Below are 15,237 nucleotides of genomic sequence, written 5' to 3'. Positions count from 1 at the left end.
ACTCATGGACTTCAATTCCCAGAATTCCTGAGTCAGCATAGCTGACTCAGGAATTCTGGGAGTTGAAGTCCATGAGTCATAAAAGAGCCGAGGTTGCCTATCCCTGCTCTAGACTCTTACGTCTACGGTACAACCGCGGAAGCTGGGATTGGCCGAGCAGCGGCAGGCTGGCGTTCTATCTCGGGCTGTCTCGATGGTAAGTGGCGTCTAACTAGGCTTGGAAAGGCGTAGCGTAATGTCGTCATTGTAAGCGAACGACGGGCGCCACCTGCAGGATGGGAAGTGCTGAAACATGGCCAAGGAATGGAGGCTGTAGTTGTTTTTTTTTCATTCGCTAGGCTCCCCTTGGGGGGGGGGTTCTCTGAGACGTTTCATTACCCAAACTAGGTAACATCATCAGGGCTAGTGCTAACCTAGTCTAATTAATGTTGTCTATTTGGCTAATGAAATGTCTGCAAGAAAACAACCAGGCTCAGAGAGCACCGGGGACCTCTCGCGTCTCCTTTAGAACGAATACAATAATGAAAACAATGACAACTTGAAGATACCTCGATTTGCAAGTCACAAAAGGAAGAGCTTTGCTGCTAGTTTGCCACAGCAATAATGGTTAAAACAGTGTTTCTCAACCTTGGTGACTTTTAAGATGGGCGGAACACTTGGCTGGAGAATCCTGGGAGTTGAAATCCACCTATTTTAAAGTCACAAAGGTTGAAAAACACCGGGCCAAGCAATTATTATATTGCAATTATAGCAATCATTTCCCATCAGTTTTGTTCGTGATTAGATTGCTGCTTTTTATGCTTTAATATTATGTAATTAACTGTAAACCAGTCAGTCTTTGGAAATGGCGCTGCATGTAAACTGAAGTATTGGCTAGAGAAGACCTGGACATTTTAGGGCTCCTCAGCCACATCTTTGTCTGTCCCTGTCCCACCCATGGGAAGTCAATTGAAAATTAGAAATCAAATGTAAATAAGTATGCGCCATGCATCCAATACAATTGTATTGCTTTTATTTTGAAGGCAACATTTCCCCTCCCCCCAATTTATGTATGTCGATAGGTGCATGCCTAGACATCTTTAAAGCCCTACTGGTTTGGCCCTCCATCACATCCCAGTTTCTCATGTGACCACTTGGGAAAATTAACTGCTCACCCCTGGGCTAAAGGGACAGACTATAAGAGCAGTGATTCTAAGTAAAAACATAGAAACAACCTATACCCAATTCGTTTTACTTTTTTGCTGTGTCTTTTAAAATTTTACATTAACATTGTTAATGTGCAGCTGTGTCAACCGAAAACGAAGTGAAAATGGCTTTTCAATTTGTTGCAGAGTTGACTCGAGTTCAATCTTGTTGGTCAAGTTTACTCCTCTTTTAGTCAGAGTATAATCATTGCTCTTCAATTACACCATATACTAGGCCAAACACCCTTCATTGCATAAAAGAGGTATGCAGGACACACCTTCAATCAAGAATGAAAATGCAAGATTTCATATAGACTTATTACAGAGTAGGGTTATGTGAACTGTAGATATGCAGAGGTGGAATCACCAATTACCTTTCAATTAATTTTATAGTAAAGTATCAAGAAGCAGTATCAGGTATTTTTCTTTTAATATAAATAATTAAAATCTGCTCTGGCTTTGCTATACCTGTTTTGTGTGATAATGTACAGTAATGAAAATTTAATGAAAAAAATTGGCCACTGGAAAAGCTGACACAATCTGAAAGTCCTTCCCTCTTGGCGAGCCCTTCATGCAGAACTGGAATTCTCCTGCACGCCGTGCCTGGCTTGGACAAAAGACACCTCTTGCCGGTACTTCATACTGATTGGCGGCTGACGCCGAAGAAGCTGATCTTCTGAGTCCACAGGATGAGGGTCATCGTAGATGGTAGAAATGAGACAATAGCTGTCCCTGCGTGGATTCTTGGGTTTGATGAAAGTCTGGAGTTTCTCACCATGATACCTAAAGAAGAGCAGAGAATGAGTCGTTCTTCAGAGACAAAGCAAAGAGTAATCAGTTGCCTTCAGCTCTGCTCTGAACAATATTGTAAAAAGTACATTGGAGAAATTTCCCCCCCAAAATCTAGCAAATAAAAATAATACAACTGATGCAATCCTTTTGTGATCCTCATGAATATTTTGTAGGGCCGTTGTTCTGAAATCTGGCACAGAGTTTTTTGCGTATTAGCATTTATATAAGTTTAGTGTGTAAATATTTGCAGAAATTGATATGAAAAAACAGGGATAACATTTGTTGTAGGTTTCAGTTAGGGATTTTTGGGAACGAAAAATATTCTATCTGTTGCATTTAATGACTCATACAAATTCCATTTACAACCACTACAAAAGTGATTAAAAGGTCCGTGGAAATACCGGTAGCAATTCCAAATATTAAAGCATCTTTGGTGCCAACAGTTAAAACATCCACAAAAGGAAAAATAAGCCAACCATAAAACATTCACAGGGTAAAGACTTTGATCCTAACAGCACATACCAAATATGTATCTGAATCACATGGACCATTATAACCAAAGGGACAGTCATCCATCAAAAGTCCTGCAGAACACTATGGAATTAACTATCTTCCAGAAACCTGCAATGTGCTGGCCAGTCTAGTTATCATAAGGCGAGTTATTCCACATTGTTGGGATCCTATTGGAGAAACAGCACCTGCAATTTTACCTTTCTTCACTTTACGGTGGTGGGTAGCCTTTCCTTCAAGGTGGATCACAACATACCTTGATGCCAAGCCATCCAGGGTTTTGTAGGCCAACTTTTTATTCATCTTTTATTTTGTATTAGGTTTCACTGTTGTAATTATAATATTTACTGAAATCATTTTATATTTAAAAAGTTTTCCCCTACCTGGGGGTCTTCAAACTTGGCCCTTTGATGACTTGTGGACTTCAACTCCCAGAATTTCTGGAAATTGAAGTCCACAAGTCATAAAAGGGCCAAGTTTGAAGACCCCCTGACCTAACACATGGGAATATTATTATTCCTACCCCTTGTAAAAAAAATACTTCTGTTTTTAGGATGTTTCCAATGCATGAGAAAGCTGCAGTGAAACGAGTTGTGTATATAATGCAACTTTCCCTTATTTTAAAGTTAGCATGGAACTGAAGGCTTATGTCAGTTTATTCTTATAAACAGCCTTTAGTGCAAGAAAACTATCGCTCTGATATTTTGATCTGCACTTTGCATCATACTCAGACAGCAAGACTGTAAGTGCTAGAAGATTTCTCCAGAATGCCACACTGTTTCATGTGTTTTCTGTATTTTCAAAACACTCGAGAGACCTGAGACCACCAGCCCATTCACACGTTATGTGGAAGCCCTTAGTTGCACTTATTTTGAAAGAGACCTGCCTGACTTACCCTAAACCTCTCTTGCATCGGGGATTCCGGCCCTCGTTGTCTAAGGCTTCAGCCATTCCTGAGCTGCTGCTTCCCAAGCCAAGACCTTCGGTCCAGCCCTGTCTCTCCATCACTTTTCGGCCAAAGCCCTGGCACAAAAAAAAACCAGTTCTAAAGCAACAAAGCACCAACGCCAGAATCAACAGAGGAACCAGATTTTTAAAGAAACAGTGTAATCATTATCAGAAGCATACAGGCAGTTTTCAACTTTACGACCACAACTGAGCCCAAATATTTCCACTGCTAAGCAAGGCAGTTAAGTCAATTTTGCCCCATTTTATGACCTTTTGGGCCACAGTTGTTAAGCAAATCATTGCAATTAAGTCAACAATATGGTCATTAAGCAAATCTGGCTTCTCCCATTTAGTTTGCTTGTTGGAAGCCAGCTTGGGAAGGCTACAAATGATAATCCGATGACCATGGGACAAGGGCAACTGTCATAAACACATGCCAGTCGCTAGGTACCCAAATTTTGATTGTGTGACCACGGGGATGCTGCGATGGTCATAAGCGTGAAACCCAGTCATAAGTCACTTTTTTCATTGCCATTTTAACTTTGAATCGTCACTAAATGAATGGTTATAAGTTGAGGATTATCTGTATCAACTTTATTAGGGGCTTTAGCACCACAACAGCAGTCATTCTCCTTGCCTCTTGTGCTATAAACCACACATTTCATTAATAGCTGCAGCAAAACTGTTACCTCAACATGTGAATGAAGGCTTTTCAGTATCTGTTCTGTTTTATTTTAGACAAGTAATATATTCCCACTTCAGTTCGTACCTTGGTATATTTTTCAAAGTTTCCAATTCGTTGACCCAGGACAGACCCATCTTCTACACCATCCCGGAGTCTCTGTTCAAACCGCATCTGTACCAAATCTTTAGCATCTTTGTCACCACCATCTAGAACGAATGGAAACCCCATATAAATTTTCTGCCACAAGAAAAAGAGGAGAAAAATCAAGAGGCTATAGAGGAGGGAGGCTTTGTCTACATGTGGGAAATATGAATATAGAAGGCCTGGGTACTTCTGGTGAAGTGAGATCAGGCAGAAAAGCAGGGGGAGAAATGTCCAACAAGACCTTGGACAATTAGCAAAGGAGATACCAGTTTAAGTAAAGGCAACTTTAGATGCTCAGCACTGGAGTTCAAAGGATGGATTGCTAAGAACAGCCACTAAGAGTTCTTTTCACCAATCCTGTTTTGCTGGATGAAATGGCTTCCATTTAATTAGGGCTGATTGTACATTCAATGCCTTAAGAAATGGATTGATAGCAAAACTCTCTTTAATTACCCTATTAGATCTTAAAACATTAGGTCTGTTCTATTGAACGATTCAAAGATAAGGAAGTATCTCACTTATTTAAGGGAAGAGGGAGAAATGCCATTTTGGTGAGAATTTACTGCCTGTGTATTTTATAGACAAATGTAATGAGACAGGACAGTTTAAAAGGAGATGAGACGAACAAGTCCTGTTTATATTGATGGTCAAGCACAGACAAACCGAAGCAGAGGGACTTCTAAAGTTACATGCCACTGCAGTCCATGTGCTAGATCAGGGGTCCTCAAGCTTGGCCGCTTTAAGACTTGTGGACTTCAACTCCCAGAATTCCCCAGCCATTCTGGGGAATTCTGGGAGTTGAAGTCCACAAGTCTTAAAGTGGCCAAGCTTGAGGACCCCTGTGCTAGATGATGAGAAAGCAACCAGGAAGATATAATAGAAAGGCACCTAGCCTTTAGTACAAAGACTTGCAGCATGTCCTTTGAGATAGGAGGTAGTTCTCAGTTAGTTACCCCACCTGGGACCAGCAACTCCATTGTTAACCGAGATATCAAGGGATTACAAATCACAATTTCACTGCTGGCTTCTCCACTGACTCACTTGTTGAAAGCCAGCAGTGAAGCGTGCAAATAGCAACGGCACTTAGACTTATATACCACTTCAGTGTTTTACAGCCCTGTCTAAGCCCTGTCAGCATATTGCCCCCCAACAATCTGGGTCCTCATTTTTACCGACCTCGGAAGGATGGAAGCCTGAGTCAACCTTGAGATGGTGAGGATCAAACTCCTGGCAGTCAGCAGAATCAACATGCAATACTGCATTCTAACCACTATGCCACCATGGCTCTGGGGATCGTGTGACTGCAAGATGCTGCAACAGTCGTAAGTGTGAGGACTCAACATAAAATTACTTTTTTCAGCACCATTGTAACTTCAAACGGTTGCTAAATAGGGCAGCCTTTAAGCAAGGGCTACCTGTAGCTTTGCACTGAAGAACAAAGTAATTTTCATATTTTCAATTTTGAACTGTGTTTGAAGGAATGGCAGGGCAAGATGACTGTAGTATCTCACCTTGCCAAGAGAGCAAATTCAATTCTTGCTAAACTGAAGCTTCCAGTTACGCTTCAGATTCTATCTGTTCCTGTCAACATAGATCAATACCTTTCTCATAGTAGATGCTCATGTCGACATCCCAATCGTCAGCTGTCTGTTCATCAAAATCTGCCAAAAGAAAAGTTGTGTGTGAAGAGTACATGCAACTCACTGCCACCATTCTTCCTGTGCTAACATCACCCTGCTTTACAATATACGAGTGCCTTATGAACTCTGCATGTATCGAAACAAAGCCAGTTTTTATATCCTGTTTCATTCATAGCTTTTTATAAAATGGGAACATAAAAGGGATACCCTCTCCTCTATGAACTTGCCCTGTATTAATATTTATTGAGTCTTTGCTCTAATTGCCCTAATTCTACCCTAATCTTTGGGGAGGGGGCAAGGAAATAAAAAGAGGATAGGGCTCGCAACCTGGGCGTCCTCCTGGATTCACGGCTCAATTTTGAAGATCACATAGGAGCCGTGACCAGGGGGGCTTTTGCACAGGTTCGCCTGGTGCGCCAGTTGCGTCCCTATCTGGACCGAGACGCCCTACGCACAGTTACTCATGCGCTTGTGACCTCCCGTTTGGACTACTGTAACGCTCTCTACATGGGGCTGCCCTCGAAGACCACTCGGAGGCTTCAACTGGTGCAGAATGCGGCCGCGCGAGTTGTAATGGGGGTTTCCCGATACTCCCATGTAACACCTCTACTCCGCGAGCTGCATTGGCTTCCGGTTGCCCTCCGGGTGAAATTCAAGGTGCTGGTTATTACCTATAAAGCCCTACATGGCCTGGGTCCGGGCTATTTGAGGGAACACCTGCTGCCGGCATCAAATGCCCTTCGCCCAGTGCGCTCCCACAGGGAGGGTCTGCTCAGGGTGCCGCCGGTGAGAGATTGCCGGCGGGTGACACCCAGGGATAGGGCCTTCTCTGTGGGAGCGCCTGCCCTCTGGAACCAGCTGCCGGTGGAGCTGAGGACTGCCCCCGACCTCCGATCATTCCGCCGGGGCCTGAAGACCTGGCTCTTTGAGCTCTCAGGCCCAGGCTGAGGAGAAATTTTTAATCCGGGTTTTAATGTATACAGGGTAATTTAATATTTTTTAATTGGTTTTTTAACTTTTGTATGGTGGATTTTTAATTCCCTGTAAACCGCCCTGAGTCCTCAGGGAATAGGGCGGTATATAAATGCAACTAAATAAAATAAATAAATAAATAAAGATGAGGATGAAACAAAGGAAGATGTATGAATAGCTGCCAGGAACTAACCTTGCTTTTGATATTTCTACATACTTTAAAGGTAAAGGTAAAGGTTCCCCCGCACATGTGTGCTAGTCGTTTCCGACTCTAGGGGCTCATCTCCGTTTCAAAGCCGAAGAGCCAGCGCTTGTCCGAGGACGTCTCCGTGGTCATGTGGCCGGCATGACTAGACGCCAAAGGCGCACGGAACACTGTTACCTTCCCACCGTAGTGGTCCCTATTTTTCTACTTGTATTTTTATGCTTTCGAACTGCTAGGTTGGCAGAAGCTGGGACGAGTAACAGGCGCTCACTCTGTTACGCGGCACTCGGGATTTGACCCGCCAAACTGCCGACCTTCTGATCGACAAGCTCAGCGTCCTAACCCACTGAGCCACCGCGTCCCTTCTACATACTTTAGACATCAGCATTTCTACATCTTTCATTCCTGAGAAAGGGCCAAGTATTTACAAAAAGGACACAAAAGCATATGGTTGAAAAAGCATCCAGACTTTAGTAGCAACACAGAATGAAGACATCTGCTAATTTACCTGCTCCCTCTTCTTGCCAATATTGTGCATCTGTGTAGAAGACCAACCCAGAGCCGCCTTTCTCCCACTTTAGCTCAATTTCCTCCTCATACAAACGTTCTTTTGTGCGTTCCTGGCTGGTGACATCTTCATGCAGGGCCTCATGCCGTTCCCACTCTTCACATCTATCATCATCCTCCTGTAGCAGAACTCAGATGATCAGGAACAGAAGAATAATACCGCTAAGATTTAGTCTCCCTCCCCCATCTGAATTAACATTCCCCTTAAGATATTTTTTTAAAAAAAAATTTAGCTGTGGATTTTACGAAAATAAAGGATCTTTCTATTAAAGTACATGGCTTCTGGTGAAAACTCTTTACCATTAAATTAACGGGTGGTCCCGAGAATGCAAAAACTGAAAAATCTCAAAGGCCAGAAACACATTGCAGTTGCTTAGGCTAATCACCTCTGACTTCAGATTCCCAAGAACCTTTTTTAGCTTCTACACATTAATAAATAATGTTCTTTTTTCCTCAAAGAAGTAAAGTAGCAACTGTAACTTGGTAATGAGATATATAATTTATATAATATATAATATAAATTAGGGTTTAATTTGTTTTTCAATATCTGTATTTGTGCATTCTGTTTTTTGTCACTGTTCACCGCCCTGAGTCCTCAGGGAGAAGGGCGGTATACAAATCAAATAAATAAATAAATAATAAATAAATAATCCCCTTCATGGATTACTGCCTTGTCGTGGCGAAGGGGCTTGCGTAATTCAATGAAGCTATGAGCTATGCCGTGCAGGGCCACCCAAGACGGACAGGTCATAGCCGAGAGTTCTGACAAAACGTGATCCACTGGAGAAGGAAATGGCAAACCACTCCAGTATCTTTGCCATGAAAACCCTATGGACAGTACCAAAAGGCAAAACGATATGACGCTGGAAGATGAGCCCCTCAGGTCGGAAGGCGTCCAATATGCTACTGGGGAAGAGCAGAGGGCTAGTACTAGTAGCGCCAGAAAGAATGAAGCGACTGGGCCAAAGCCGAAAGGACGCTCAGCTGTGGATGTGTCTGGTGGTGAAAGGAAAGTCCGATGCTGTAAAGATTTTTTCTCCATAGGAACCTGGAATGTAAGATCCATGAATCAAGGAAAGCTGGACGTGGTCAAACAAGAGATGACAAGACTGAACATCGACATCTTAGGTATCAGCGAACTAAAATGGACAGGAATGGGTGAATTTAATTCAGATGACCATCAGGTATACTACTGCGGGCAAGAATCCCTCAGAAGAAATGGAGTAGCCTTCATAGTCAATAAAAGAGTAGGAAAAGCAATACTGGGATACAATCCTCAAAATGACAGAATGATCTCAGTTCGAATCCAAGGCAAACCATTCAATATCACAGTAGTCCAAGTCTATGCCCCAACCACCAGTGCTGAAGAGGATGAAATTGACCGGTTCTATGAAGCCCTACAGCACCTTATAGAACTAACACCCAAAAATGATGTCCTTATCATCATGGGGGATTGGAATGCTAAAGTAGGAAGCCAAAAGATAACTGGAATAACAGGCAAGTTTGGCCTTGGAGTACAAAATGAAGCAGGGCACAGGCTGATAGAATTTTGTCAAGAGAATACGATGGTCATAGCAAACACTCTTTTCCAACAACCCAAGAGACGGCTCTACACATGGACATCACCAGACGGTCATCACAGAAATCAGATTGACTATATGCTCTGCAGCCAAAGATGGAGAAGCTCTATACAGTCAGTAAAAACAAGACCAGGAGCTGACTGTGGCTCAGACCATGAGCTTCTCCTTGCAAAGTTTAAGCTTAAACTGAAGAAAGTAGGGAAAAGCACTAGGCCACTCAGGTATGAATTAAATCATATCCCTGTTGAATATACAGTAGAGGTGACAAATAGATTTAAGGAATTAGATCTGATAGACAGAGTGCCTGAAGAACTATGGACAGAGGTTCGCGACATTGTACAACAGGAAGCAACCAAAACCATCCCAAAGAAAAAGAAATGCAAGAAAGCAAAATGGCTGTCTGAGGAAGCTTTGCAAATAGCTAAGGAAAGGAGGGAAGCGAAAGGCAAGGGAGAAAAACATAGATATGCCCAATTGAATGCAGAATTCCAGAGAATAGCTAGAAGAGATAAGAATGCCTTCTTAAATGAACAGTGCAAAGAAATAGAAGAAAACAATAGAATAGGGAGGACCAGAGATCTTTTCAAGAAAATTGGAGAGATGAAGGGAACGTTTAATGCAAAAATGGGCATGATAAAGGACCAAAATGGCAGGGACCTAACAGAGGCAGAAGAGATTAAGAAGAGGTGGCAAAATTACACAGAAGAACTATACAAGAATGAGCTTAATGTCCCTGATAATCACAATGAGGTGGTCACTGACCTCGAGCCAGACATCCTAGAATGTGAAGTGAAGTGGGCCTTAGAAAAGCTGAGCAACAACAAAGCTAGTGGAGGTGACAGTATTCCAGCTGAGCTATTCAAAATCTTAAAAGACAGTGCAGTAAAAGTGCTACACTCAATTTGCCAGCAAATTTGGAAAACTCAACAGTGGCCACAGGATTGGAAAAGATCAGTTTACATTCCAATTCCAAAGAAAGGCAGTGCCAAAGAATGTTCAAACTATCGCACCATTGCACTCATTTCTCATGCTAGTAAAGTCATGCTTAAAATCCTACAAGCTAGACTTCAGCAGTATGTGGATCGAGAACTACCAGAAGTACAGGCAGGATTTCGAAGAGGCAGAGGAACTAGAGATCAAATTGCCAACATACGCTGGATCATGGAGAAAGCTAGGGAGTTCCAGAAAAACATCTACTTCTGCTTCATTGACTATGCTAAAGCCTTTGATTGTGTGGATCATAACAAACTGTGGCAAGTTCTTAAAGAGATGGGAGTACCAGACCATCTTATTTGTCTCTTGAGAAACCTATATGCGGGTCAAGAAGCAACAGTGAGAACTGGACACGGAACCACTGATTGGTTCAAAATTGGGAAAGGAGTCCGGCAAGGCTGTATACTGTCGCCCTGCCTATTTAACTTATATGCAGAGCACATCATGAGAAAGGCAGGGCTAGATGAATCAAAAGTTGGAATTAAGATTGCCGGAAGAAATATCAACAACCTAAGATACGCAGATGATACCACTCTAATGGCAGAAAGTGAAGAAGAACTAAAGAGCCTCTTGTTGCGGGTGAAGAAGGAGAGTGCAAAACTTGGGTTGAAACTTAACATTAAGAAAACCAAGATCATGGCATCTGGCCCTCTCAATTCCTGGCAAATAGATGGGGAAGAAATGGAGGTAGTGACAGATTTTATTTTCCTGGGCTCCAAGATCACTGCAGATGGGGACTGTAGCCAAGAAATTAAAAGACGCTTGCTCCTGGGGAGGAAAGCCATGGCAAATCTAGACAGCACACTAAAAAGCAGAGACATCAACCTGTCAACAAAAGTGCGTATAGTCAAGGCTATGGTCTTCCCAGTTGCAATGTATGGCAGTGAAAGTTGGACCATAAGAAAGGCTGAGCGCCAAAGAATTGAGGCCTTTGAACTATGGTGCTGGAGAAGACTCCTGCGAGTCCCTTGGACTGCAAGGCGATCAAACCGGTCAGTCCTAGAGGAGATCAATCCTGACTGCTCTTTAGAAGGCCAGATCCTGAAGCTAAAACTCAAATACTTTGGCCACCTAATGAGAAGGAAGGACTCACTGGAGAAAAGCCTAATGCTGGGAAAGATCGAGGGCAATAGAAGAAGGGGACGACAGAGAATGAGGTGGCTGGATGGAGTCACTGAAGCAGTAGGCGTGAGCTTAAATGGACTCCAGAAGATGGTAGAGGACAGGAAGGCCTGGAGGAATGTTGTCCATAGGGTCGCGATGGGTCGGACACGACTTCGCAGCTAACAACAACAACAAATAAATAATAGTTCCGTGTTTGACAATTGGAAGAAATTACTTACACAATCCAGTTCAGAGCCATCTGTTTCTTTCTTTTCTGGTTCTTCGTGGTCTCCCTCTTCTGCATCACCATCCTGGTTTACTAGCTCTACATTTGGCAAGTGGTCTCCTTCCGTTATTTCTTCTCCCATAGCAGTGTAAACTCGCTCCTCTTCTACAATAGTATCAGTTCCCTCGTATGAAAATGGTACATTCCCATACCTGCGAGACGAGCCGGATTTAGGGAACCGTAACTGCAGCTTCTTAATTACACGAGTGGGCATTCGGCAAGTTCTGATAAGCTCTAAGAAGACTCGTAACGGAGTTCCCACGTTTCCATGAGGCATTACCGCGGGAGGATTCAGTTCAGGGAGTCGTTCAAAATCATCCTGAGTGAAAACTTCTCTTGATATAGTATGGAGCTCCTTTTTGGTTTTATAAGAAAATAAACCAGTCTCTGTGAATAAACACATAAATGTACAGATAAGGAAGAAAGTTAGTACAGTAACAAGTTTCCATTCTTTAGGGCTACTGGATATGAGCTGTAAAAAAACACCAGATGAGTTGTCTTCCAGCTTTTTCAGGCCATTATTTAATAGCCCTAGTATTTACTATGTTTGCACAGTGCTCTCACACTGGGCTTAAATTCTATTTGTTCAACTTGTAGAGCTGCCCATCTCACATACAGCTCATAAAGTTAACAGAAAAAAACAACAACAGAAACCCCCTCTCCCCAAACAAACATACAAGAGCCATTACAAACACTAAAACTATTAAAACCATAAAAAAATAATCTGCAAGGGTATAATCCAATTTACTAACAATGTAGCCATTTGGCAGGCTCCACATCAGCCACTGCTGGATCCCCAACCCTGACACCAAAGCCAAGCTTTCAGGCCCTTTGTAAAGGCCAGGCCTCCGGAAGCGGTGAATGCTCCAACACTGGAAGTTTCTAAGCAAAGACTGAACAGCCATATGTCTGAAATGGTATAGGGTTTCCTGCCTGAGCAGGGGGTTGGGCTAGATGACCTTCAAGGTCCCTTCCAACATCATCATCATTATTGTTGTTGTTGTTATTGTTATTATTATTATGGGCAGGCACCATAGCAGGAAAGGTTGTCTTCCTGGGTCCCATCAGGTGACATTCCTTAAGAGATGGGAGCCATAACATGCCGATGGCATGGTAGATTAAGCAATGAGAGACAAGTCCTCCACTGAAATTCTTTTCCTACTCCTTTCTTCTAGACCAGTGGTTCCTAAACATTTTTTGTCATCACAACTCCCTTTAGTGTAATAATGTACACACCTCCCATAAAAACCCAGTCCCAAACTGACACAAATGAACAATGGAAACAATACAATGAAACTCTGGAAAAAGTGGCTTCCGGTTTGCATCATGGCAGGATGGGACGCAGGAAGGTAAGGCTCTCCCTTCCGCGCCCGATTTCGCCCTGCTGGGTGCCCTAAAAAGGGCCTAAAACCGCCCTGAAGAGGTGATGGAAAAGAGGGGTGCCTTGTTGAACATGGAGAGATGGCAGTCTTTCCGTTCGATCCAAGGAAAGCCCTCCAAACCGGCAGGGGAAAGACCGGCTACATTCCTGTGGCCGGCCATTAGCTGCTAACAACCAAAGAAGGAAAAAGCACTACTTAATACATAGTAAACAGCATGTTTGGAAATGGGTGAGAATATTGACCCTTTCTTTACTATTTTACAACTGAATTTCCTGGGAAAGGCTCCCAAGAAGCTAAAAACCTCCGAATGTAAACAGAAGCGGTGTTTTAATTTTATGGGGGACAGAAACATACAGGTACAGTTTCGATAAATTTGAGAACTGAGATAACTGTTAAGATTTTCTCTTTGGAAAAAAAAGAGGCGAAATATAAGAAATCAATCCTTTGTTTTAAGAGTGGAAAATGGACTTTGAATGATATCTAGTAGTGGATTTATGTATAGCACTGTGATTTGCTTCCTGGCTGCTTGGTGATTCCTGGCTTGGGAGATTAAAGTCTGCAAAATATATCTGATGGCAAGGAAGATTTTAAAAACGGGAATATAGAGCTGTCAAGGGAAATGTCACAACTTGGGAGATAGGGAATGAAAAGAGAAATGGAGGGAGAAAGGAACTGGGAGTTGTTTATAAATGGGTAGAATTCCCCCCCCCCTCCACACCCAAAATACCCTACCTAAATTGTCTTCCTCGTGCCAAGTACACAAAAACAAAAAGAAAATTCCTGGGCGACCTAATTGTCCTGGCTTGGAAAGCAACTTGGCAAAGAAAGAAAGCGAGGGTCAGATTCAAAAAAGAGAAGATTTGACCTTTTAGAGGGGGCATTATATGTTTAAATACTTGTTTGAATAAGATTAAATGAACGGATGACCCTTAGATATAATTAGACTTTTATAATGAAAGATATGATTTAGAATTAAGATAGCATTTTTTTCTTGTTTTATATGGGTAATATGAAGATAAGAGGATTTATTTGAATAAAACTTTTAGCTATATAAATATAATTAATATTGAGAAAATCATAACTGATAAAGATATTTCAAATACTGATGGGAAATCAAACCTTAACAAGAGCACAAAAAACAGGATATCGATTAATAAATTGACATGGGTTTATGAATTGATATTATTTGTATATTAGTAAAATATGAAGATGCTTATATTTAACTCTGTATACGATAACAGTACAAAAAACTGTAATGGTGTAATGAGGGGGAAATGGAAAAAAAATATGGAGAAGAAAGGAGGATCAGGGGAAAAAACACTGGATTGTGTAGCATTGAACAGATTGATATTGAAGAAGTTAATGTTAAATACTTGAACCCAGAGAACCTGTTGTTTACTAAGCACTAAAGACTGTAATTTTAAAAAAGTAATAATACAGACACACACACACACAAAACTCTGGAAAAAGCTCTGCACACCTCCCCACCTCGCAGTTCGGGAATCCCTGTTCTAGACACAAAGTGGAGAAACGATGACATGAAACCATGACATGTGATGCGACATTTGTGGCAGAACCCAGGACAGGCAGCCCAGGGCTACCCCTCCGATCTCTTAATACCTCTGTCTGGGGAAATCCGGACCCTTCGTATGACGCACCGGCCAGGCAGCGTCTCCCCCTGCGCGTCGATCCATCGCTTGCCGGAATACATGCGAACCAAGCGGAGAGACCACCCGGGCTTCACCGCCACCAGGCAGCAGCAGGTCCGCCCTCCTGGCCTGGAAGGGCCGCCCAGCTGCTCTTCCCGCTCGGGGCGATGCCGATAATGGAAGCAAAGGAAGCCGCCGGCTTCGATGAACTGGCTGAAGTAGGAGCGGAGATCGGCGGAGCGCAGCTGGGCTGGAACGCAGCTCACCAGGCAATAGCGGTCGCCGCGCTCAGGGGAGGAAGAAGCCGGAGCCGCGTCCGCCATCTTCCAACGACTGGGAGACGTCATGTGACCTTCGGCGTCGCCGGCTTGGCGACGCGGAGTGATGGCGTCACCATAGAACGGAAACGGGTTCTTTGTCTCTTGGTCATAGAGATAAAAGCAAGGCTACCATACAGAAAAGACTATAGAAAAAGAATAGTAATGTTATGTTAAGTCAAGGGTCTTCAAACTTGGCCCTTTTATGACTTGTGGACTTCAACTCCCAGAATTCTGGGAGTTGAAGTCCACAAGTCATAAAAGGGCCAAGTTTGAAGA

General features: G+C 42.8%; 1 protein-coding gene across 1 annotated transcript; it reads right to left on the bottom strand.

Moving 5' to 3' along the window:
- Positions 1-1,597: 1,597 nt before the first annotated feature.
- Positions 1,598-14,980, bottom strand: GPATCH3 (G-patch domain containing 3). Its single transcript, XM_081334219.1, has 7 exons — positions 14,613-14,980; positions 11,564-11,997; positions 7,589-7,766; positions 5,865-5,924; positions 4,204-4,325; positions 3,382-3,509; positions 1,598-1,967 (listed from the first exon to the last, which is right to left on the bottom strand). The coding sequence occupies exons 1-7, from the start codon at positions 14,962-14,964 to the stop codon at positions 1,754-1,756; spliced, it is 1,488 nt and encodes a 495-aa protein (XP_081190345.1). The 5' UTR covers positions 14,965-14,980; the 3' UTR covers positions 1,598-1,753.
- Positions 14,981-15,237: the final 257 nt, after the last annotated feature.

Source organism: Vipera berus (genome assembly GCF_964194415.1).
Source record: "Vipera berus genome assembly, chromosome: 9".
Lineage (NCBI taxonomy): Eukaryota > Metazoa > Chordata > Lepidosauria > Squamata > Viperidae > Vipera > Vipera berus.
This window is presented reverse-complemented; position numbering and strand designations above follow the sequence as displayed.

What these genes read in the sequence shown, in the direction of transcription:
- GPATCH3 (XM_081334219.1), bottom strand. Translation starts at nt 14,964, where the DNA reads ATGGCGGACGCGGCTCCGGCTTCTTCCTCCCCTGAGCGCGGCGACCGC. An exon ending in CCGGATTTCCCCAGACAGAG is followed by an intron (nt 11,998 to 14,612) that starts GTATTAAGAGAT and finishes GTTTATTCACAG; the next exon opens with AGACTGGTTTATTTTCTTAT. An exon ending in TTGGCAAGAAGAGGGAGCAG is followed by an intron (nt 5,925 to 7,588) that starts GTAAATTAGCAG and finishes TTCTTTTGGCAG; the next exon opens with ATTTTGATGAACAGACAGCT.